General features: G+C 37.0%; 1 protein-coding gene across 1 annotated transcript in view; it reads right to left on the bottom strand.

Annotated features, from left to right (window-relative positions):
* Positions 1–26,960, bottom strand: part of BTRC (beta-transducin repeat containing E3 ubiquitin protein ligase) — a 160,466-nt gene that overhangs the window by 36,899 nt on the left and 96,607 nt on the right. The window contains exon 6 of the mRNA XM_015813435.1: positions 5,740–5,971. Within this exon, the coding sequence (XP_015668921.1) occupies positions 5,740–5,971 (232 nt within the window). The remainder of the gene's footprint in view (positions 1–5,739; positions 5,972–26,960) is intronic.

The following is a 26,960-nucleotide window of genomic DNA, read 5'->3' as shown; positions in this document are numbered from 1 at the left end:
AAGAGAAGAGAGAGAGAGAGAAAGAGGAAAGAGAAAGAGAGAAAGAGAAAAGGGAGAGAGGAAAGAGAAAGAGGAAAGAAAGAGAAGAAAAAGAGAGAAAGAGAGAGGAAAGAGGGAAAGAGAAAGAGGAAAGAGAAAGAGAGGAAAGAGAGAGAAAGTTAGAGGAAAGAGAGAAAGAGAAAGAGAGAAGAAAGAGAGAAAGAGGAAAGAGAAAGAGAGGAAAGAGAGAGAAAGAGAGAGAAAGAGAAGAGAGGAAAGAGGAAAGAGAGAGAGACAGAGAAAGAGAGGAAAGAGAGAGAGAGAAAGTTAGAGGAAAGAAAGAGGAAAAAGAGAGAGGAAAGAAAGGAAAGAGAGAGGAAAGACAGAGAGAGAGAGACCCTTTTGACATCTAAAATGAAGATAACACTGCATATATCCTTTTTTACCTTTATTTTATATATACACACACAAACATACACACACACACACACACACATATCATAAAGGTAAAAAAGGATATATGCAGTCTTATCTTCATTTTAGATATCAAAAGGGTTTTGTGGCTCCCACTGTTTTGTTTTCGGTGAGAAACGTGTCCAAGTGGCTCTTTGAGTGTTTTGGGTTGCCTACCCCTGATATAGCCCAAACTCTATATTTTAACTGGAAAAGTTGGGGGTCGTCTTATACGCCCAGTCGTCTTATACGCCGGAAAATTCGGTATTTATCAAAATAATAAGAACTGTATTAGTTCAAGGTTTGCAAAGAAGACATTTTGGGGAAAGGGGGAAATCAACTAAATGTACTATGTGGATTATGAATTATAGAAACCAATTGTTAATGATTTTTCTTTACAAATGTAAACCCAGCAACCACACTGTTTACCAACTATTAAGTGATTTATGTTTTAAAAAATCAATAAAATATATGGGGGGGAAAAACAATGTGCTATCCATAAATACTTTGCTAAAGCCCCCCAAGCTTCTGCTTTTACCACAATATTTTGAAAAAATAGTAAAGGAACAAAATAAGAATTCATTAGCTTTTGTGAAACTGGGTGTTAAAATAGTTGAAAAGAAAAATAAAATAAAATTAAGCTGAGAAATTATACTTAAGCAATACAACAAATCTTGCAAAGAAGTTATTAGATATTAACAGCAATCTATTGCTTCATATTCTAAAGCTTTTAATTTAAGATCAATTAATTTTTAAATCCAGAAATCTTTTATTGACTTTTTGAAGAAAAAGAAGAAGAAAAAAATGAAATGACGATTTGGGGATTTAAGATGAGAAATAAATAAGGGGTTGAAGACATTTCTGGAACAGTTAAGAGAGAGGAGAGATGATAGGCTTGTTAATATGTGTTGAAAAGTACACTGGAAGTCATATTTCCTTCCTTCCTTTCCTTTCCTTCCTCCCCTCCCCTCCCCATCCCTTTTAATTAAACATTAACTTTAGATCCAAATGAGATCTAAAGAATAATTTTGCAGTATTGTTACTCTATATAGAATCACATTATTTTCATAAGTAATACTTCAGATTTCTTCCCCTCAGTTTTACATTTTACTATTTCCAATACTAATTATTAAAACTGGATTAATCTTAATTTAATACCAGGTTTAGGTGTGAGTAATTAGAACCCCAGTTTTAAAAGATCAAGCAAAATAAATGTGCTCAAATTGTGTTCGACTCTTGGGCGCTACATTCATGCAGGGTTTTTTTGTTTGGCAGTCTTATACAAACTATTTGTCACTGCCTTTTTTCAGGATACTGTTTTACTTTCAGTGCAATATAGTCAATGGGCTTGAAATCTGTGACCTCAGCTAAGAACTAACTCAGATCAGCGCTGCTTAGCTTTTGAGCTCAAACAAGGGTGGCTAAATGCTGAATTTGCTAAGATGCCCACCAAAATACCTCTATGTCTCTTTTAAGTAGGAAACAGTCCAATTATTTTTTTAGAATGTGACTTTTAATTATTGTTATCCTGTCTTAATTATTATTATAAATATCTCAAAGCAGCAAACATACCTAATACTCCTTCTTTCTATATTCCCCATAAAAACAATCTGTGAGGTGAGGTGAGCTAAGAGAGAGTGACTGGCTCAAAGTCATTCAGCTGGCTGCTTTCATGCCTAGCGCAGAACTAGAACNATAGAACTGAGATGGAGGAACCACTAAATTCAGATAGTCTCTACGAGCCAGAGTTGTACGTCCTGTTCATGGGCAAGATCAAGTCAAGACTGGGCATAGGTCCAAGGACAGGGCGTGACAACTTTGGCTGACTTGATCTGATTGGGCAGGAATACAGTCACAACCCACGGGTGGATCCTCCATCTCCAGTGCTGGAGAATAGATGAGGGGATCTACCAGAGAGAATATTTAAAAAAGAAACATTTGTTTGAATGTGGTTAAAGAAATAGAAAAGATTCTGAATACATATGTTATTCTAAGAGAAATGAATTCCTTAAATAATACTGAATGCTCCCCCCCACCTTTTTTATTTTATTTCGTGATATAAGTAATATAATACTGCTGAAATGGCCTAGATGAAGGAAATGTTTTAGATAATTAAATGAATTTAGGGAAATTATAATGTATAAAAAAGAAAAAAAATGTTTTGAATAAGAGTTAAAGGATTAGATGACTAGACACATTAAATGGAATATTTAAAGATTAAATATATTTTTAATCATGGTTAAAAAGAATAAGAAATTTTGAGAATGAATATATATTAGCTAAGGAGGAATATATATTTTAAGTAGTATATTATTTTTTATGTTTCTTTATTCTTGCTCTTTTTTCCTTTTCTTTACTGTTCTTACCTATTCTTTAAGAAATGTAAAAGTGTTGAGATGGTTTATATGGGAAAAATGGATTTAAATTTTTAAATGTAATTATCTGTTGAGAAAATCTTAACCAGCAAGAATATTTTGAACTTTATGGGAGAAACAATCTGAATAAGGACTGTAATAGGATATAAGATGAGGCAACCAGAATGATTAGATAGAAAAGAAATATTATATTGATGTGATCATTATTTCTAGAAATATTGGGGGGAAAATCATATATGTAACTGTTACCGTATTTTCCGGCGTATAAGACGACTTTCTAAACCCTGAAAATCTTCTCAAAAGTCGGGGGTCGTCTTATACGCCCAGTCGTCTTATACGCCGGAAAATACGGGTATTCTATTTTATTCCTTTATATAAGCTGAGGACGCGATGGGGGCAGCGGCTCCCGTCCTGCTCCCCCTCCCCGCCTGTTCAGCTGAGGACGCGATGGGGGCGGCGGCCGGGAGCCGCTGCCTCCCGTCCTGCTCCCCCTCCCCACCCATTCGGCTATTGGGGGGGCGGCCAGGCTGGGGGCAGCGTGGACTCCCGACGATGCTGCAGTGGCCGCTGCCATGCCGCCGCCGCTGGAGCCGCTGCCTCCCGTCCTGCTCCCCCTCCCCGCCCATTCGGCGCCGTCTGCCTTTCATTCTCTCTCTCTCTCTCCTAACCTGGAGGGAGAGGGAGAGAGAGAAAGAGAGAAAGAGAAAAGGGAGAGAGGAAAGAGAAAGAGGAAAGAAAGAGAAGAAAAAGAGAGAAAGAGAGAGGAAAGAGGGAAAGAGAAAGAGGAAAGAGAAAGAGAGGAGAGAGAAAGTTAGAGGAAAGAGAGAAAGAGAGAAGAAAGAGAGAAGAAAGAGAGAAAGAGGAAAGAGAAAGAGAGGAAAGAGAGAGAAAGAGAGAGAAAGAGAAGAGAGGAAAGAGGAAAGAGAGAGAGACAGAGAAAGAGAGGAAAGAGAGAGAGAGAAAGTTAGAGGAAAGAAAGAGGAAAAAGAGAGAGAGAGGAAAGAAAGGAAAGAGAGAGGAAAGACAGAGAGAGAGAGACCCTTTTGACATCTAAAATGAAGATAACACTGCATATATCCTTTTTTACCTTTATTTTATATATACACACACAAACATACACACACACACACACACACATATCATAAAGGTAAAAAAGGATATATGCAGTCTTATCTTCATTTTAGATATCAAAAGGGTTTTGTGGCTCCCAGTGTTTTGTTTTCGGTGAGAAACGTGTCCAAGTGGCTCTTTGAGTGTTTTGGGTTGCCTACCCCTGATATAGCCCAAACTCTATATTTTAACTGGAAAAGTTGGGGGTCGTCTTATACGCCCAGTCGTCTTATACGCCGGAAAATTCGGTATTTATCAAAATAATAAGAACTGTATTAGTTCAAGGTTTGCAAAGAAGACATTTTGGGGAAAGGGGGAAATCAACTAAATGTACTATGTGGATTATGAATTATAGAAACCAATTGTTAATGATTTTTCTTTACAAATGTAAACCCAGCAACCACACTGTTTACCAACTATTAAGTGATTTATGTTTTAAAAAATCAATAAAATATATGGGGGAAAAAACAATGTGCTATCCATAAATACTTTGCTAAAGCCCCCCAAGCTTCTGCTTTTACCACAATATTTTGAAAAAATAGTAAAGGAACAAAATAAGAATTCATTAGCTTTTGTGAAACTGGGTGTTAAAATAGTTGAAAAGAAAAATAAAATAAAATTAAGCTGAGAAATTATACTTAAGCAATACAACAAATCTTGCAAAGAAGTTATTAGATATTAACAGCAATCTATTGCTTCATATTCTAAAGCTTTTAATTTAAGATCAATTAATTTTTAAATCCAGAAATCTTTTATTGACTTTTTGAAGAAAAAGAAGAAGAAAAAAATGAAATGACGATTTGGGGATTTAAGATGAGAAATAAATAAGGGGGTTGAAGACATTTCTGGAACAGTTAAGAGAGAGGAGAGATGATAGGCTTGTTAATATGTGTTGAAAAGTACACTGGAAGTCATATTTCCTTCCTTCCTTTCCTTTCCTTCCTCCCCTCCCCTCCCCATCCCTTTTAATTAAGCATTAACTTTAGATCCAAATGAGATCTAAAGAATAATTTTGCAGTATTGTTACTCTATATAGAATCACATTATTTTCATAAGTAATACTTCAGATTTCTTCCCCTCAGTTTTACATTTTACTATTTCCAATACTAATTATTAAAACTGGATTAATCTTAATTTAATACCAGGTTTAGGTGTGAGTAATTAGAACCCCAGTTTTAAAAGATCAAGCAAAATAAATGTGCTCAAATTGTGTTCGACTCTTGGGCGCTACATTCATGCAGGGTTTTTTTTGTTTGGCAGTCTTATACAAACTATTTGTCACTGCCTTTTTTCAGGATACTGTTTTACTTTCAGTGCAATATAGTCAATGGGCTTGAAATCTGTGACCTCAGCTAAGAACTAACTCAGATCAGCGCTGCTTAGCTTTTGAGCTCAAACAAGGGTGGCTAAATGCTGAATTTGCTAAGATGCCCACCAAAATACCTCTATGTCTCTTTTAAGTAGGAAACAGTCCAATTATTTTTTAGAATGTGACTTTTAATTATTGTTATCCTGTCTTAATTATTATTATAAATATCTCAAAGCAGCAAACATACCTAATACTCCTTCTTTCTATATTCCCCATAAAAACAATCTGTGAGGTGAGGTGAGCTAAGAGAGAGTGACTGGCTCAAAGTCATTCAGCTGGCTGCTTTCATGCCTAGCGCAGAACTAGAACTCACAGTCTCCTGGTTTCTAGCCTGGTGCCTAAACCACTAGACCAAACTTAATCAAAATAAGCCAAAATAATTTAAACTTCTGGCAGAAAATGCACTTCCAAATAAAAACGAGTACATCTCTTTGTGTGCTCCAAGTAAAATACCTGGTAATGCTGTGATGAAGTCCCTCTGCAACATAGGTTTCAAGTATGAATTTATGTGCCCATGTTGATAATGACACATCTGAGAGATAAGATGTTCCACAAATTCTACCTGGTCAGACTCTGACCACTGCTCAAAATACTTGATACAGAGCTCCTTTTCTTTTTCATAGCTTGCAGACAACTTTCTTTGTTTTGGTACAATCATGCTTGAAGTACCATTGGCAAGTTTTGTCTATGGAAGAAATGAACACACACACAAAATTATTTTAAAGCAGCAATGATCTGGAATTCTTAAAAAAAACAATATTCTAACATGTGACTACTCAGGTGATAGGAAAGCAAATTCATCTAGGCCTTAATATGCAGTTTAAATTGCTACCAGAGTCTAACAGTGTAATCACCTTAATATACAATTGAAATGGCTACCAGATTCTTACTGTATAATTCAATGTACAAATATATTCACGTACTTTTAACAATTCAATTTTATGATAGATGCTTTAAGAGAAACAGTGAACTTTTGATAAATTCATAGAAAATACATAAAATATAAAATATTATATGTGTATGTGGCCTAGAGGTTAATACATCTGCCTAACATGAAGACAGCCCAGGTTCAAATCTCAGAAGGGTATGTCTGGTTGAAAAGAACTAAAAAGTTCGAAATGGCTATTCCAGTTCTCCCTTAATTCTTTGTTAGCAATCCAAATTTTGACAAACAAGCCTGTGGTTAAAAAGAGTCACTACGCGTTGTCAGAGTCGGAGTAAAAGGAGATCTGGGAGCCAGCTCATATAACCTCCTGTCTCTGCGCCCGGCTCCTTGAAATGGCTGTAACTGGCAAATCTATTTCCCCATTTATTTGACCATATTTCTTTCACAGACATCCTGGTTTCTCCAAGCAGGCTTTTCCAGCAATAACCCCCCCCCCATTATATGGTGTCATTCATTGGGTCATTATGAAACAAGGGAAATGGTAGTCTATATGATCAACTGTTATTTTTCTTTCCCATGTGGCATTATTTATTTGAGCCTTGAGAGATGATGGGTAGAAGAATGCTGGCGTTATGCAAGAGTCTTAAGGAGCCTGTTCTCCACTTGGGATGTTTCAATGTTCATTCGGTATATGACTGAATAAGATGAAACTGAGCTAAACTGATTTTTTTTTATTTTGGAGACTTGGAACCCCACCTAAACGCAATACTTACAATCTTTATAGAGCAAAGTCCATTTTTGAATTGTTTGCTTTCATTTGTAGCCCATTATGACACTGATTCTATACCATCAAATGCCCATCACCTATACAATAATCCTGTTAACATCTGCTTTCTGTTGCATCCTATAATAAATATTCAGAAGAGGATTCTAAAGGGTAGCTGAATTACTCTGTAACAGCAAAAACAACAAGAATCTTGTGTCATCTCTAGGCTAAAAATGTATTATGGCTTGTTTTCAATAGCTGCAATCTGCTAGGATAATTACCTCTAATGGATGGTTTCTCTGAACTTATGAACAAGCTAAACAGCCAGCATGAGTTTGCCACTAAAAACCATGAAGTGAATCATATGCGCAAGGATATCTTCAAGATAAAAATTAGGGCATGTTTTCCATTTCAATACTTATCTTGCTCTTTGTGCATTATTTGATGTCAAATAAAACTCACAATTTACTTGCTATATATTTTACTATTCTGGTCTGAATATAGAGATTTCAAAAGAGATACGAATTCTATCATCCAAATTCTAGACAAATTATGCAGAGAAAGCCAGTGTGATTCAAAGAGAGGAAATATCTCAGTTGGTTACAGACTGTTCAATTTCTGGCTTTGGGCATGTCATTTCAGCCCTCTGTGCTTCATGGAAGATGGAATTCCTAAAATATAACTTTTCACAACTTTTAATTATTCCTACCCATATGTGTACTAACACCTATTCTTCAATCTCCAAAGTAGCTGTAAAATACAAATTCCCCTACCCGTAAAAACATTGTTTGTATTTTCAAATTAGTGTTAACTCCTGGTGACTGCCTGGACAAATCCCTGTTGTTTTCTTGGCAAGATTTTTGGAAGTGGTTTGCCATTGTCTCTTTCATAGGGCTGAAAGTAAATGACTGGCTTTGTTATTAAGTAGAGTAGGATTTATGGCTTTTGAATTTCTGGCCTGTGTCTTAACCACTACATCACATGGCACACAAAACATGGAATTAATATCATACGTAGTTGTGGAAGATCTATGGAAAAAAGAAACAGCTTTCCTTCAAAAAATAGTTTTCGTCTTGAAGCAGGAAAGAAAACAAATGTCATGATTCCGACAGACAAAGACGAATAAAGCAGAACTCCAAGGCTTGCAAATTCCTCAAAGAACATGTTTATTAGTTACAATGTATCGGCACGTCAAAAGTGAAACCAAGTCTGGATACACAAGCAACAATTTCCCAAAACAAAGTTAAATGTCCCACCCACAAAAGCTATGTAAGCAACTACGTTCTCCAATATAATTATTTGGTGGGCTTTTTATGAAACGCCCAGTCTCTAGTCTCGGGAGCAGCCGATGACCTTGGTTCCCACAGGACAAAAGATTATTTTGACTAGTGAAGCATCTGGGCAATCCCCCTCCTTCCATTCTATGTGGCAACCTCAAATGAGAAGGAAAATGGCTGCAACCATGCTCATTTGTAAAGTTGACAATAAATTGGTAACTGTCAGCAAAAGAACTGTCTGGTTACTTGAGAAGTAATGTGAAGTTATTAGTGATGATTGTCTTGAAAAATTCTGCAATATATATTGGTAGGAAAAATTAACTACTGTACTGAAGTATTAGGTGTACACCAACACCTAAGCAGTATATTGTAGGTGTATACTAATGCTCCAATTAACATGAAAAACAAATTGTGAGAAGAAAGAATAGTTTAATTTTCAGACAGACCTATCCGACTATGAGGGCCTACTAAGAACAAATGCAATTAAGTGAAGCGGGTCGGGGGGGATGTCACAGCAGAGGACAGAAATGGTTGTAGAGCTGCTGAATAGTGCTTTTTTTCTTACATCCTGACTAATTTCATTAATATCTTTCTCCCATCTAAGCTGCAAAATCAAGGATAGCAGTTCAAGAATAAAACATAGTAGGATGGGTGCTTCAGTATGTTCTATCTATGCAACTACTTAGCAAATCCTGTTTTAATGTGAATAGAACAGAACAGAATAGAATTCTTTATTGGCCAAGTGTGATTGGACACACAAGGAATTTGTCTTTAGTGCATAAGCATAACATGTTGACATTAACATGTTTAACATGTTAACTTGCTGCCATCATGCATTTAGTACCTCAGTATCTTGGCATTTATAGGTATTATAGTTGCCCAGCTCAAAAGTTTTAAACCTAGATCAATTACATGTTCCATTTATACTTCCAATTTTATTGCGAAGTAGACTATCAGGACTATGAGCAGCATAGTGCCATGTTCTACTAGTTTTCATAAAATAAAGCATTGTATCACTGAAGTATCTCACTGGTGCCATCTGTAAATAAATAGTCTTGGATACAAGGACATTATATTGATCTCAAGGAGGATACAAGAAGTTTCTGCTGAGCTTTCTACAGCAAGAACTGGTAGTTAATGTGTTATATGTGCAATGGAACTGAAGCTAAGATAAAAAGAATAAACCTAATCAACTAATAATTTAGAAAGGGACATATTTAATAGAATAAACATTGGATATTCACATACTATGACCAAAGGATAATTAGCTTTTCTAGTGGTAAATTTCAAAATGATTTCCTGTCCCTGCCTCTTAAACTAAAGTATCAAATATACATTCCTCGACCCCCATCCCAGATACAATGGTTGTCTTGCCACAAAATCCATAGTCCATATTTTAATTGACTAATTCAAAAAAACATTCAAATGGCATTTGCTTAGTGAAAGATATGGATTAAAGCTTTGCTGGATGTGCACAAACATTGCATGAGTTTAAAAGAATCGACCAATTGGGGACAATGTTTGTAACAATGGCTATTAGCCAGTGCTCAGCAAAGAGGGTTAAGGCCAAATGTTTCCCTCTTACGGTTAACAGGATGTGTGGGAGATGTAATGGGAATTGCTTTAATGCACGTTATCCATAGGCAACTTATTTAAATAAACCTATACTACATACTGAGAAACAAATTGTTAAGGAGATGAACCATTCTCATTGGATAAGCAAAAAAATAAAACAGGACAAAACTATAGTAACAAGGGAACAGGCCACATTTCAGACTGTGAATTTAACATTGAGAAAATAGCAAATAAAATAAAATAAAATCCTAACTATATGCAACAACAACAAAAGGCTCATAGTTAAATTAATTGAGGGAAGGTGGGGAATTTTTTCACAGCAGGGAATTTCTGCTAACCATTGCTTTGCTTGGGCTGTTAAGCTGACCCTAATAATTGAAATGAGAAGCATTTTTAACATATTTTGTGGAAATGTGTTAAGGGTTTTATGCTCTGTTGTTGAACCACAAGGACGTGCCAATATTCAATTCTTCTGAGCCTGAGAAGCCATAAACTTCCATGAACATTTCTGACCATTGAAAAAAAATCTATTGAAATTATTTTAGAAAATTTATTTCCTTGTGTTTAAGATTACTTAATTAATTACATTTTGTATTCCAAGGATACCAAAGTCAAAACTTCTCAGTATTTGTCCGGTTCTATGGTAAAGTGGAATAGGATGGGTTTAATAGAATATTATTGCCCTAATAGTAATTCTCTGCAAGTGGGGAAGTCCAGCTAAGAAAATTTGTACAGGTAATCCTTAACTTATGATTTATGGACCACTCACAATCACAAGGGCCTTGGAATGGGTGCTTTACAGTCTGCAAGGCGCTTCCAGCCATTGCAAAATATCCCCCCACCCCAAGTCACAAGATGGCTTTTCAGGCACTTGGCAACTTATCTGCATTTACGACCAGCTGCCAAGTCCCTGAGATCATCTGATTTCCATTTGCAATCTTCTCTTTTGGCTTCCCAAGAAAGTCAATGGAGAAATGGACAGGGAAGGTTCCCAAAAGAAGGAATGTTTATCTAGGGACCTGTAGACTTGTGAATTTTAAAATTTGCTATGTAGATGGTGACTAAATATTCTGTAATTACAATCACTCTCTTCTTCCATTGAGAAGCAAGTGGAGCACAGGTTTAGGGTGAGAGGGGGGGTTAGAAATAAAGCTGTCTTTATTGGAGGTTCTAAGATAAGCAAGGACTTCTAGGATACATTTCCTAATCAGGCTTGGGATTCAGGACTAATATGGGAAATGCCTGGGAGTGGGAGAACTAGAATCAGTAAACTAAATCTGGCAGGGAAAGCGCATGGAAATGTATCAAGGATAGTTTATTTCTTTTCAGGGCTGTTTGGCTCAGTTTGAATTGTGTTACATCTGTTCTTATTCTTCGTCCCTTTATTGGTTTGTTTGCTCGGTCTGTTCACAAGTTGAAGATTGCCTGTTTTGGTATGCAAACTACAATCTCCTGTAACTTGGTGCAGCTAGCCTGCATCCTTTACTCTTTGTTACTCCGAGTCGGCTTTGCTCTAAATACCACATACTCCAAAGCTACTTGGACCTTGTAACCCCAGTTAAAAGGAGACCCTGCAGCTATTTATTTCAAAGCTTATTTTGGGGGAAGGGACACTCCCCCTTATGCCCTATCTGGATTTCAGATGAGGAAGTGAACTCCCTGTTCAAAAACAGCTAGTGGCATTGTGACCACCTGCCCAGTTAACTGTTTTCCCAGGAGGAACAACCATACTCAGAAACCCTTGAGCTCAGGCCTAGCGGATGAGACAAAGGAAATTCTTGGGGGGGGGGAGAGAGAACTGGTTAGCTTTTTTTGGCATTTACAATAGATAACAGAGCCCTCTCCTGCTACCCCATGCCTGAGGATATATTGGGAGCTCATAAATTTTGCTCTTCTACGATGCTGCTTTATATCACCAGCTATATGGCCTCAGTGGTCAGCACCGTCTATTCTAACTGATAGCTGTTCTTCCAAGACTCAGGCAGGGAGGTCTTTCATAACAGCCACCACCTGATCTTTCAATTGGAGATATCAGCATAGGATCTGATGGGAGATAAGTGTTCTAGCACTGAATGTCCTATTTTTGGAAGCTGTCTAGAGCTAGTGAATGGACACAATATAAATGTAAAAATGAAACAAAACACTATTTGACTGCCTTATTCAACTGTTCTGCTGGCATAGTATTCAATTAGGTCTGCACACATAAAGGCACCATGGGGTTTTGTTTTTTTTTACCTTTTACCTAATGCAGCGACTATAGACACATATCCAAGAGCAGTAGAAGATTGGGATATGGGTGTTAAGGTGATGTCATCTTTCTATAAGGCTCACATAAGAGCAACAATATGGAACAACAACCTATATAAATGTCAAATATTATTACCAATACCCAGTGCTTTTTTTGTAAAAAAAAAAGAAAAAAGAAAGAAAGGTGCCAGAACTCACACACGTCATACAACCCACCTTGCCTACCCTACAAGGTTCCATCCCAAAAAGGTGCCGGAACTCCGTTCTGGGCGTTCTATGACAAAAAAGGCCCTGCCAATACCAGCAAGCAGGCAGTGTCCTAACACCAGCTTTGAGACCTGACTACAGCTTTGGCATCTTTCTTTTCCTCCCCCCTCTCCGGGTTAGCAACAGGGCAGAAATGTTTCCCACTGTCCTCTCGGTGATTTTTATAACAGCTTTGATTCCTCACTAATAAACTTGCTGATGTTTCTACAGCTGCCTCAACAGAATTTTTGTTTGGGCCCAAGTGAAAGGAATGGGGGTAGAGTACAGGGGAGAGAGGACATAATGTTTAATTATAAGAAATGATTGAAATAGGCACAGACATACCCTGGGTGCCTCTGCACTGCAGCAAGCTCTAAACTTGTTATCCTTAATAGTTTAAATTTCACTGTGCTAATCATTTCAGGACACAAGCCTTTCTTGATAATCTAATGAATTATTCCAACATCCTTCAGCAAAAAAAATATCCTCCATGACAGCACTAATTACAAGACATTTTCCCAGTGCTTATGCAAAATATGACAGAGCAGCAGCTTAGGGAATTGTAAAAAAAACCAGGGAGGGGGAGAAACCCACCCTAACACTGCCTCTAATTTCCACTGAGAAACTGACAAACACCTCTCTTGCATCTCTCCCAGCTCTCAAGTAAGATTTAACTTTCTCATTTAGTTAATTACCGAGTGAGGATCATCATTTTCCCGGATCGGAGCGGCACAGAGCCTTTATCGTGTTAACTTGTGAACTTGATCGATGGCTGCTGCTAAAACTTAATAACTTCACCCCCTGGCAAATTGTAAGATAAATATAATAGGAGAAACTCTGACAGTAAAAACCTGCCAGAAATGAGTGCTGTGTTTATGTTTCTTTGCAGGCACCAAAAGAAGAGATTGGGAGGGAGGGTGGAAGAGAAATTAGGAGAGAGATTGGGGTGGGCAGAGAGAGAGAGAACAAAACAAAACCCAACAAAACAGGAATAAAAAAGCCAGCCAACAGCTTATTACTGGATGTATGTTACTTGTATTTAAAGAGACCAAAGGCACTAATACCCTAGGTCTATGTACCTTTCAAACTTTGTTGAGGACATAAAAGGCAAAAGCAAAACAAAGTGGGGGGGGGGAGAGACAAGGAAGGTCCACAATAGAGATGCAGAGGTGGGATGGAAGGAGAGATGATAGGCAAAGGTATTACATAGCCAAATGTATTTTCTTAAACTGCTTTGCTATTTTACAACAAATGGCCAACCACACTAATCAGTTTACCTGACCTAATTATATAAAAGGCTTTTTAACATACAGATTATTGATTGTTGGATTTATTTCCTAGGTTTCCGTCAGCTGAAGGCAATGCAGTGCTGATAGGTAATACTTCTTTCATGTAATTTCTTTAAATTTTAAGATCGCCTGGCCTGGAGGGCGGGGACAGGATGAAAGTGGTGATTGTCCCCAAACCCTAACCCTTTCTACTGCTGTGCACAGAGCTGAATCTGGGTCTCCTTGGTCTTAGTTCAGTAACTGCTGCATAAGACAATTTTAACAATAAATAAGGAAAGGGAACTCAAAACTATATGCAGGCTAAATTGAAACTTCACAAGATGGAGCTGCAGTTTGTCCACAGCATTTTCTGGTCATTCCCTCTATTGCCTCTTAGTAGAGAGGCACTGCTGCTAAAGGTGTGGAGTAACACTTGGGATGTTCCTGACATTACAGCTATTGCTTACCAGACAGGAAGGCTTTGCCCAGTTGCAGCTCACCTGGAATGGGAAGAGATTGCCATCATAACCCAGATACTTATTCACCTGGACTATTGCAATAGATTCTTACATGGGACTGTCTTTAAAGAACACTTCAAATTTGCAATGTGCAAACTATAATCCAGCAGGCCATTTGCTAGCCTTGCACATAATACATATGCTTGGGAACTTGTACTGGCTCCTGGGAATTTTTTAGGTGGAATTTAAAGCACTGCTGCAGTTGAAGGATAGATCTTGCCTTTTAATATTATATAACACTTTGGGCCAACTCTTAAATGCTTATTGAGTCACAACATTTATCACTGCTTAAAGAACGAGTGCATAATTCAGATTCCCCTTTTTTTTCTCCTCTGGATACATTTAAAGATAGACTAAGCAAGACTACTTAGAGAATAAATTCTTAAATATTTAAAAATATAAGCTTTAAAAGTAATGAAAATACAAGATGCATATACTGTATTTTTACAAATGAATTGACTCATTTTCAAAAAATCATTATTAAACATTTCTGTTACTGTGCAAAATTAGGTTTTTTAAAACAGAATACTTTTTTAAACTGTCTAAATATACATTTTTTAAAATTTAATTTTTCATTTGTATTTTTGCTATGCTACTGCATACTGCAATCTTAGGAACTGACTTCTAAGAGGAAGATAGAAATGACTGTTCTGGGTATCTAAAAAGAATCTGCTGAAGGTCCCAATCCTTGTGAAGTTCATAAAATGTGACCAGGAGACAGGCGTTCTTGATGTTCCCCCTCCTACCTTTTTTGAATACTTCCTTTCTGAAGGTACAGCTGTCTCCAAACCCCCTACCATTTGCACACAAGTGAAAACCATCTTGTTCGACCATGCTTTCATGGAGTCTTGTTATTTAATTCATTGGGTTTTTATATTTATGTTTAATTCAATGGTTATATGTCTTCATTCCATCAAGATTGGAATAAGAAATAAATACTAAAAAGTAGACAAATTATGTTATTAAAATTAAATTAAAATTAATGTGAACAATTTCATATTTAGAACATATTTCATTCCTAACTACATCCTGAGCAATACTATGTTCCTTTCTTTATGAACTTTGTGTAGAAAATGATGCATCCTAAGAATCATTTGATTACATTATTTTCTGTCTTTATTAATTCAAAAGTAGTTGAAAATATATTTTCTTAAAGTGGAAGTATAAAGAATATACCTATCCAAGAAGACTTGTAATTTTTTTAACTTCTGATTTGGGAAGCTTGACTGGAATAGTTCAAATGTCTTTAATACATTTTGCATACAATAAAGATACTTAATTATCTTTTTTACTGATGAATTTATCTTGCTAACATGTGGCTGACAGACTCAAACCAGCAACACTAATTCTTCAAGCCACTCAGTCCATTTATTTTTATTTCAGAAACTGAAAGGGACCAATTTCCCCCTCTCTCTAGAAGCCCAACTTGTACAAATTCATTCCAGGGGTTTAATTGATGAAAGACCTGCTCAACCAATGCTGAATCACCCTTTCCACATAGTGAGCTCACTGAAACATTTGGAAATCCTGTGCATCTTAGCAGTAAATCACCTGAAGTGTCAAAACAACCACTGTGAAAGAATGTCAAATACTCATTATTAGTTATATTCAAATATAAATACTTAATCTTGTTGGGCAAAACAGGGAGAAGTTAATCTTGTTCTGTTCTTCACAACAAGACTTATTTTGCACCCACACATGGCTTCCAATTATGCAGTAAGTTTTGATGAATGATGCATCGCAGTGAAATCTTGCAGTTACTTTAAACTATGCAAACTGTTCTAATTGGAATGAAAAGACTGAGCAATTTGAAAACTTCAGCCTTTATCTTCTGCCTTACCATTGGTAGAAAACAAGCATCCTTTTTATTGTGTCTACCTCTATTACTTTTGATAGGTGCTCCAGCTTTTGCAATGGTGTCATCTTTATAGAATATGTTCCCTAGAAGCACAGCATGAAAACCTATGCCAGGGGTAGGCAACCTTGGCTCTTTTATGACTCATGGACTTCAACTCCCATGCTGGCTCAGGGATTCTGGGAGTTGAAGTCCACGGGTCATAAAAGAGCCAAGGTTGCCTACCCCTGACCTATGCCATGTTCAACACACAAGATATAGCTGCCCTAAAAAATAAACATCTTGCTTTAGCATTTTTTACAGCACAATCCTATCCATAGTCTCTGATATGCTGAAACCTCAAATAAATTTTATTTGAATCAGAACAATTTTTAATTATATTCATAGAGAAAAGTATAAAAGAATAAATTAAGTTGATCTGTCTTTTTTTAAAAACAACACCACCTCTGTTTTAAAGTACTCAAAATTGTATCTTGAAATATATGTGAGCTAATACAATTGTTCTTTTTAATTAAACCAAGAATCAATGAGCTATTTAAAATATCTCTTGAGTTACACACAATCTATGTTATCTGTTGCTGCCCAAAGAGGTGAAAACATTTTTTCCAGATTTTCAATCAAGGTATTACAAAAAATTTAATTACACCTTCCTTTAGCTATATGCAGCCCATGCAAAGAAAATGCCGGCTGCAATACTAAAGGCGAAATTCTCCCACATTAAGTAAACAGCAAAGAGGAGCAGAGAAAGGAGATGGAAAACTTAAAGCGGTTATACTTTATGTTTCAAACAGTCTAATAAAGTTTAATTGTCTGGAATGTACTATTTCTTCCTGTGATATAAGTCTCCCATTTGGTTGTTAAATGCTGGTGGAATCACCAAAATAAAATTTCTATACTGTTGTGAAAGAAGAACTGGGAAGATTTTGCCAACTTCAAATTCATCTTTGAAGACTGATCTGATAGAGATAAAAGAAAAAATTGCAAAACATGCTGACTTATCTGGATGAATTTAGTGAATTGTTTTAAAAATAAGAGACAAATTATTTGCCTTTATTGAGGCAAGAAAGGAGTGCATGATGCTTCCAATTTAGAAATTTATTTCACATAGTTATATCTGTTTCTATGCAACTGGCATCCCAAATAAGAGTTACATCAAGAATGTTTCATGTAAGTTTGATTCTCTAAACCAGGGGTGTCAAACTGCTGGCCTGCAGGCCGGATGCGTCATGCGGAAGCTGCGCCCACCCCATTGCCGGCAATGGCAAAACTGTCCCGATACATTGCACGACATCATGTGACATCGTGAGTTTGACATGTCTGCTCTAAATGGATGAAACAATGTCCATTATTGTGGAAGAAAACCTTGCTAATAAGCATTACTCACAGAGACCTTGATTTCCTTATGTTTAAATGCCTTGTAGGAATATCCTTAAAAAGAATTGCAGGGAAACAATTCAGTTCATAAGCAGGGTCCACATAAACCACCCCTCAAACTTGCTGAATTGTGACCATAATTCATTTTAATCAAGTTCAGATAAGAGTAAATCCTCACACAACCAAGATACGCTGGTGTCAGGTGCGAAAGACCAAGAGTACATCCAAAGTTCCAATTAAGCAGATCTATTGTTCATGCCTATGCACAGTAGTACCTGTTAGAAGCTACATAAGGGTCATTCACAGTGAGTTGGACGTAGTATGTTTGTGGCTATGTAAGAAGTCTAGGCTGAGCCAACTTTTGACCCTGCCCCCCCCTCTGCCACTCTTCTCCTACAGTTATTATCTACTTCTGAGGATATGAGCACAGTTTATAGGGAAAAGGAACTGGTATCTTATGAAACTTTATCATTCAACCATGTTTTCACTTGTTTTTAAGATTAATTAATTCACAATTTCATTCTTTGAAAAATAAACAAAAGCTGCATTTGTAAAACAATCTACCAAATGATGCTAAAATGTCAACATTTCCCCCTAGTGCTAGATACTTTCATAGAATCAAGTAGCTTTCAAGTATTTATTGGGAGAATATCCTACTTTGTATTGATAAAAATATATTGAAATTGTGAATTGAATGAAAATCTTTTATGATTCTAAGTTTATAATAAGCAAATAAGGAGATGGAAATATCCAACTTGACATAAAAGATAGAGCGGACTTTAATTATCAAATTCCACTAATAATTTCAGACTTAAGGATCTTCAGTGTTCTAAAATGAAAAATCCTATAAAACCGGAGTTAGTGGGGAACTGGCAGAGAAGGAAAACCGGCAGATAGTGAAGATGATTCCCCAGAATCAATAGGGAAGCGGACAGGCAAGGTTGCAAGTGGAAGGGACACTGAGGTCCGTTCCCCCAGTGTGCCAAGTGATTTCACCTCCCCTTCATGCAGGGAGGTTGTGTTACAGCTCCTCCTTGCCCGTTTCATTGCATTGAAGTTCCCAGAAGTGTCAGAGAGGACAGTGAGGGGCATGAAGAGTCTATTTTAGTTCTTCATTCTTTAGGTCAACAAAGTCCCTGACAGGATCACTGGCTCTGGCTCCTTGAATTCCCCATAAATATTCAAGAATCTACCAGATTACAAATCTTTAGGACACAAGCTTCTAATGAATCCTCTCTTCTGCAACTTCACCAGATAACAGTGGCTGTGACAGAAAGATAACTATAACTCCTTACCACACACACATATCTAGGTCACTTCCATTTCAAGCTGAGCTAAAACCTAAGTTGAGAGTATGTCCCACCCTATGTGTTAATCCACACCCAGAGTTGTCATGAAGTTCATGAAATTCCAAGCTGGCCATGGCAATGAAGCATTGGCATTAACATTGGGCAACTGGGTGAATGGTATACCATCAGTATAGTTTGTCTGCCTTGTTGAACTAATACCAAATACAGACTCTGTAGTTTCTCCTAACTTGGGGAGGCTTACCAGTGAGCAAGATAATATCTATATATGGACCACAGTGACTCCCCCACCCCAGCAAACTCCCTAGTTTGAGTGGATGCTACATTAAGAAACCAGGCAAGCATAGTTCAACTATCTAAGTCACAATAATAATTACCAGATACATTTCATGGAAGAAAGAGATTTTACTGTAAATTGTCTTGGCATTTAACACCAACATCAATAGCAAGGGAGGATCAAAAGCCATGCCACTATGTATTTATAAAAGAAGGAAGGAGGTAAAGATATTTAACAATCAGAGGGAATGACAGCTATCTAAATCTTCTGATTGTTTTATATCTTTATCTCCTGTACTACTGTTATCTGTGAACAGAACATCAATCGCTTGAACAGAACATCAATACACTTTCCTCTTTCTGACTTCCCTACTCTACAAACTTTGCATACATGCTAGCACATACCATAGAAAACAGGATTAAAGTTCCACAAAATACATTGAAAAGCTACCACTGAATCACCAAATTCAAAGGGGAATGAAATCAAGAGCAGTGACCAAACTCTCACTTTGTCCTAACATGTGTTTTACTAGTATGGGTATACCTTGGCACCTCCACACTCTCAGTGGGGAAACTCTCAACTCTTTTATTGGAATATTCAGGTACAGGCTATAGTCAGTTTTTAGGAAAAGAGATGATGATGATGATGATGATGATGATGATGATGATGATGATGATGATGTTGGAAGGGACCTTGGAGTCCAACCACCTGCTCAGGCAGGAAACCCTATACCATTTCGGACAAAAGGCTGTCCAGTCTCTTCTTAAAAACTTCCAGTGTTGGAGCATTCACCACTTCTGGAGGCAGGTTGTTTTGTTCCACTGGTTAATTGTTCTAACTGTCAGGAAGTTTCTCCTTAGTTCTAGGTTGCTTCTCTCCTTGATTAGTTTCCATCCGTTGCTTCTTGTCCTGCCTTCAGGCGCTTTGAAAAATAGCTTGACTCCCTCTTCTTTGTGGCAGCCCCTGAGATATTGGAACACTGCTATCATGTCCCCCCTCGTCCTTCTCTTCATTAAACTAGACATACCCAATTCCAGCAGCTGTTCCTTATATGCTTTAGCCTCTAGTCCCCTAATCATCTTTGTTGCTCTTCTCTGTACTCTTTCTAGAGTCTCAACATCTTTTTTACATCATGGTGACCAAAACTGGATGCAGTATTCCAAGTGTGGCCTTACCAAGGCATTGTAATGTGGTGTTAATACTTCACATGATCTTGATTCCATCCCTCTGTTAATGCAGCCTAGCACCGTGTTGGCCTTTTTGGCAGCTGCAGCACACTGCTGGCTCATATTTAAGTGATTGTCCACTAGGACTCCGAGATCCCTCTCACAGTTACTACTATTGAGCAAGGTACCCCCTATACTAGACCTGTACATTTGGTTTTTCTTGCCTAAATGTAGAATCTTACTTTTTTCACCATTGGATTTCATTTTGTTAGATAGTGCCCAGTGTTCAAGTCTATCCAGATCCTCATGTATCTTAAGCCTGTCTTCTGGAGTTTTGGCTATTCCTGCCAGCTTGGTGTCGTCTGCAAATTTGATGAGTTCCCCATCTACCCCTTCGTCCAAATTGTTGATGAAGATGTTGAAGAGCACTGGGCCCAGAACAGAGCCCTGGGGCACCCCACTATATACTTCCCTCCATGTAGATGCGGTTCCATTGAGGACCACAAATAATTTGCAGGACAATAAATGCAGAAGCTGGCCTAATAGTATTTAGAAGCTCTTCCTTCTCCTGTAGGGGAAGAGGAAAAGGCAAATATGATCTTGATATTTGATCTTGTCCATTATTTTTTATCATTACCAATATGCCTTTTCTTTAATTTAAAACCATTATTGCAGAAAATTCTCCAGTATTTTATCTCTTAGAGTATTTTAGGCATAGATAACTCAGTATTATAAAATATTTTCTTACTCCTTGTCAGTTGGGCCATTGACATTTGTCATACAGAGAACCAATACTAATAGCTCCAAGCTCCTTAACTGAAAATGACATTTTCTAAAAGGCTCTTCCTAAATATGTTATTTAAACTAAGTCAGTAATCTTCTCGACTGTTGAGCTACCTGAATTCCAAAAGCTAATGGAACTGTTTATTTTTTATTGCTGAGGCTTCATAATTCTTTCTGATAGACATGCTACATTCTGACAGCTGCTTTAAAATCAATACCAATATGAAACAACTAACAAATTCCTGGAGTTCGGAAAAGTGCCCTAGAGAGGTAGCACTTTAGCAAAGTTACCTTACTTATCACAGCAACTTCAATATTTAATCAACGGGGGATTTCCAAACTTTGTTGAGTTTTTTGAAGTTAATGATTATTTTGTCTGTCATCTAGAGAAAGAGAGACTATATATACTGGATTGTGTTAGGATAACTGCAATTACATTTTTCTTTTTTCCCTCCCCTTTAGAACGTGCAGCAAGAAGATGAGTGACTGAAAACAGCTAAAGTCAAGCCTCCCAGGGGCATTATATCAGAAACAATGAAAATATTCTTTCACTGTATTTAACCCTGAATTAAAAACACACCAATAGCTCTTCTTCTAACATTTCTCATAAACAAAATTTGTTGGTTTTTTAAAAAAATAACTACATTTAAAAGGGTTATTTGAGAGCAATTCTGAGTTTTCCTACAATTTGAGAAAGTTAATGCTAGAAGAATTCTGAATCAAACTAACCACTGCTTTGGGTTAACAAAATATTCCTGTCTTTCCAGTTTATAAATAATATTCCTCCTCTCCCGCCTCAGTGAATAAATATTATACAAGAAGGAAACATTCATTTGTTTAAACAATATAGAATTAATCACTTTAGGATTTTGAACAAAAATTTTCTTATAAATCAATTACCATACACTGCCTGAACTGTCTGAATTAAGAAATCTAGATCACAGGTTACAATGCATTTAACTTACTGTGAGGTTTAATTGCGTTTTTTTTCTCTACACAGCCATCAAATGTACCCCAACTAATCAATATTGAAGAATATAAATCAGGATTTCAAATTGAAGTGACAGTCTTAAATTAACAGCACAGAGAAGCATTCTAGTTCAGTTACATGATTTACTTATTTTACTCAGTTTTACAAAATCTCAAGCTTCACACTGGCATTAATTAAACATGTTTATTACTTTCTATCAAAACATTACAAGGAAGGTATATCAGTCAGCTCCACTAAGGAATTATAACCTTCGCTCAATTAACAACTTATTTTGGTGATGTCACTGTTAATTGAGTTATTATTCATTTTTATATGTTCTAAATTATTGTTATAGGGGAGAACTTAGTCCAAGCACACAGGCAATCAAAAGAATCTACATGAATCCTGAGGTCAGGAGAATTAACAGTAAAATATTTATTAACAGAGTTTTGAAGATGCTGATTTTTTTAGCCCCAAGGTGGACGCTTTTATTTGTTTTAGCCCAGTTCAACATTTAATATTTAAAATTGTAAATGTAGATACCATTGTTCTCCTGCAATTGATATTTGGAAGTACATTTGCCCAGTTTAGAATTAATTATTGTTCATCAAAAACAACATTTTTATAGATTCAGAATTTTTTTATAGTACCACCCCAATCAGACCAAATCTAGACATTGTATAGAGTGAATAAAGATTATGTTAAAAATAATTTAAAAATAAACAGTAATAATAATAATATATGGATGCCTCTGATCACCCTAGAGCAGTGGTGGCGAACCTGTGGCACGCGTGCCAGAGGCGGCACTCAGAGCCCTCTCTGTGGGCACGCACACAATGCCCCGGAGATGGCAACCATCCCTCTTCAACCAGCCACCTGTTAACTTGCCGAGGTCCCATGTGGCCGGATACATCCCAGCACCCATGCGCTCGCTGGCCTGTGTGTATGGGGGCCAATGGTATCAGGCAGCAGCCACCCTGGCCCCTGCCTTGCCCTGCGACAATGGCACCCCCGCCCTGCCTTGCCTTGCCTCACCCCACAGGATGAGCCTCCTGCCCACTGCCCCACCTGACAGAGAACCCCTGGATCTCCCCCAACCCTGCCCAGCCCCGACATGCGTCCCTCCCCACGAGCAACATCGAAGTGATCACGCCTACCTTAGCCACACCCACCCAGTCTGCCATGACTACCACAGCCATGCCCATCCAGTGGCCATGCCCACCTGGCACCCGGTGATAAATAAGTGGGTTTTGAGTTGCAGTTTGGGCACTCGGTCTCTAAAAGGTTCGCCATCACTGCCCTAGAGTTTGAAGGTCTCCTGAAAGAAGATGAGCAAAAGGAAGGCAGCATATTTCTCCCAAGATAGTAGCCATCTTTTCCTCTCATGAGGAAGAATTCCACATGCGCTGTGTGAATTTCTTTTATCCTAAATCGCCTTCCAAAGCTTCACTTGAATGATTCTTGGTCCTAGCATTTTCGGAGAAATTTAACTGTCCAGTTTATATCGCAATCATGTCTCCTTTTCTCATCTTTTTCCTGAGCTAGCTCAAACATCCTATCCTTTTCCCATATGAGAAGTATTTATGCCCTAGATAATTTTAGTTTTTCTTCTAGGCCGCATTCCAAGTAAGGCAACCAGAACGGTAGACAGTATACAAGACGCAGACATACTGTACAGACATTTCAATCTGTTGAAAATTTTATTTACAATCTCATTTCCAACCATCACTAGCATAGACTTTGCCTTTTGCTCTGTTGCCACACACTGAGCTACCATCTTTAACTGAGCTCTCCAACATGACCTCTGGAATGTTTTCTTGGTAATTTATTAAAGTTCAAGCCTCATTAATGTATACATGAAGTCAGTTTATTTTGTCCCAATCTGCACTACTTAGCACATATCTTTATTATTGCTTTTAATAGTGGAATACAAACACCTGAAGCACTAGCAGTGGGTTTACATTGGTGGCGATTAAAATAAATGGAAGAAGATGTAAAAGAAAAAAAGATCCATACCTTGGTGTTTTGTTTTGTTTTCATTTTCCCCATAGTATTAAGTTAGAATTAAATCAATCTTTAAGGTGATTACATCTATGGCAGATAGGAACATTGCTCAATTTTATATTTTTTAGAACATACAGACTTTCTAAAAATAGATCACAAACTTATATTCCTTCCTTGGTATCTGGAAGACAAATATATTTCCATTTATGCAAGTCCTATTTGCTGAAACTCAGGTTCAGCAGAATAGAAGTTCTACATAAAACGACAAATTCTATATTTTATGAATATAATTTAATATTAAATCATTAATTAATGTTTATCCAAAGTTATATTAACATGTACTATGATTTAAACCAAAACAAAGCTATGGCTGGACTAAACCAAATCATACAGTATAACTTCAGCATAACCTAAGTTTGAATTATCCTATAATGCCAATTACCATATGGTCTGGATCAAAAGTTCATTGGCTATATTCTAAGAATCACATACTGTATGTCTAGCAGCTTTCAAGTTTGGAAATGAAGATCTCCATTTAGATTCTAAAACTTGCCAAGATTTCAAAGCATTACACATTTACTCTTTAAAGAAGCCCTAAATAGGACAACAATAAAAAAAGTTCTCTTTCCAGAAAAATATAGGTGTTAAAATGAAAACTCAATGATACAGTTAAAAATCTGGTAGGCTAAAGCTCCCTTCACCATAAGGCAATCTCAATTTGGCCTGCCATAAAAAAATCTCATTAGTTTGTTGATCTGTGTAAAGTATTTGATATGAATTATTAACATTAGAATATCTTGTAAAATATACATTAATTTTGATGTAGTATTCATTTTAATTACATTAATTTTACCCCAGAGACTTAATGAAGTTTTTGCCATTGAGTAAATCTCCTGAAATTGCATCTATACATTTAGACATATTTAGTTCAACATACTAATATATTTTGAAAAAAATATAAACCCAAGTACTTTATGGACTCTATATAAATTGTAAATTTTAATTTCTTACATATCATTACATAAATATTCTTACATATTATAGATCTTAAAGAAAGCAGATCAGACTATTTCCAATTGGCTGTGCAACCAGAATATAAACCATATAACTTTACACATATTTAAACTGAGTCCCAGTTGCCATTTGGTTGACTATTGGCAATTTAAGGTCTTCAATCACTTTGTTTTCATCTTCCTAAAGAAGATTCTGCACCAGTTATCCATTTATCGAATGTAGAGTGTTTACTATGTAAGATGAAAAAAAACCTGAAATATGTAGCAAGTCCATGCTAATATTATGGGTAAAGAAAAATAGATTTTGCTTCATTGAAAATAATATGATTCTAGTATACCTTAACAAAAAGAAGCTACATTTGTACAGCTGTCTGGATCCATGCCCCATATGACTCTATGAAAAAGCTGAAAGTGGAGACAATCAAGCACAATTCCAACTCCTACATTGGCTCTTAAAGTGGCTACACTCCCTGTAAAGCCCCTAAATAACAAGCATACAAGGAAGCAACATTCACACAGAATGTTATTATTTAAAAATGAATCTTAAAAAATGCATCCCTCATTTATTCATTAAGGGGGATCTTATTGAATTGTCTGGATTTCATTTCTTTCCCTTATTGAAGGATCAATGGCTTTTATCAGGTAAGACTGAAATACTGATCTGTTCCCTGTCATATTTTGAAATACTCTTTTTCATCTCAGCCTCTGAGAGTTGTCTTAACACTTGTCCTGAAGCAATGGGATTGTGACTAGGTTCTTCCTGAGTTCTTGGCTCTTATTTGATCAGAAGGTTGAGGCTGTAGTTAGGAGGCATGTTGTCCACTGTAGCCCTTTTCGGAGCAGAATGCTTGTGACAATAGCTCAAGCCTTCTAGGATACTCTACTTAGGGCTGGCTTTGAAGAATGCTTGTTGGCCTGTCTGTTGGTGAGGAAAAGTTGTGGTAGTACAGTAACACTGGTTCTATTGATGCTACATTGACCTGCCGATAGGTTTCTAAGTATTGGTTAGAATCAATTCAAGAAGCAATTCAAAGTATTGGTATTGACTTATAAAGACCAATATGCCATGACTCTCAGTTACTTTGTGGAATGTCTTCATCAAATAGAATTGGTCCATCATCACAGTCTTTCCAAAATGGGATATTTTGGATTCCTGACCCTCATAAGCTTAAGAACACAGTTCTAAAGGCAGCTCTCCTCAGCTGTAGCCCCAATGTCATGGAACAGCCTACATCAGTGGTGGCGAACCTATGGCACGGGTGCCAGAGGTGGCACTCAGAGCCCTCTCTGTGGGCACGCACACCGTCGCCCCAGTCCTAGGCCTTCAGCTGGGTTTTATAAAACCTTTTTGCTTTAGGCCTCTGCCGCCGTGTACAAAAAAAAAGGTTCAATCAATCAGTCAACTTCAACTTCTTGTGGGGAAAAAAAAGATCTTGCAAAGTTGGAACTGACTGATTGAACTTTTTAGTCCCACCCAGTCTGCTGTTACCACCGCAGCCACGCCCACCCAATGGGCCACACCCACCCAATGGGCCACACCCGCCCGGCACCCGATGATGCATCAGTGGGTTTTGGGTTGCAGTCTCTAAAAGGTTCGCCATCACTGGCCTACATGCCCAAAGATTATTTTAATTTTTTTAAAAAGTGGTTAAAAAGATTTTGTATTGCCAGGAATTTGAGTGATGCTTTTGTAATATCATCTTATCTGCAGATCTGTTTTTGTTTATACACATTTTTTAAAAAAATATTTTTAATTAGAGTAATGGTTTTAATGAAGGAGAATATGGTTTTCATTTATTTTATTTTGTTTGTCTTGTTGCATGTTGTAAACCACCAAGAGTCTTTAAACAGAGACAGCATACAAATGTATGCAATATAAATATACATGTACATATCCATGTATTTTAGGCTCCATGTGTAATAAGCATCAGCCTAAATGACTAATTATATAGATGTATTAATCCAAAAGAGATGAAGGATATTGGATTCAACTTCGCTATTTGAATGTACTTATAGATTCAGTTTAGATTTTTGCATGCTATCTGCAAAAACTCTTCAAAAATCTGACCAGTATTATCTTGGCAGTATGTTCCTTTATTATAACTTAAAACTTCTATAATCTTCTGTATATAGATTATTAAC

The sequence above is a fragment of the Protobothrops mucrosquamatus genome, unplaced genomic scaffold, assembly GCF_001527695.2.
Source record: "Protobothrops mucrosquamatus isolate PMUCROS unplaced genomic scaffold, P.Mucros_1.0 scaffold156, whole genome shotgun sequence".
Lineage (NCBI taxonomy): Eukaryota > Metazoa > Chordata > Lepidosauria > Squamata > Viperidae > Protobothrops > Protobothrops mucrosquamatus.
This window is presented reverse-complemented; position numbering and strand designations above follow the sequence as displayed.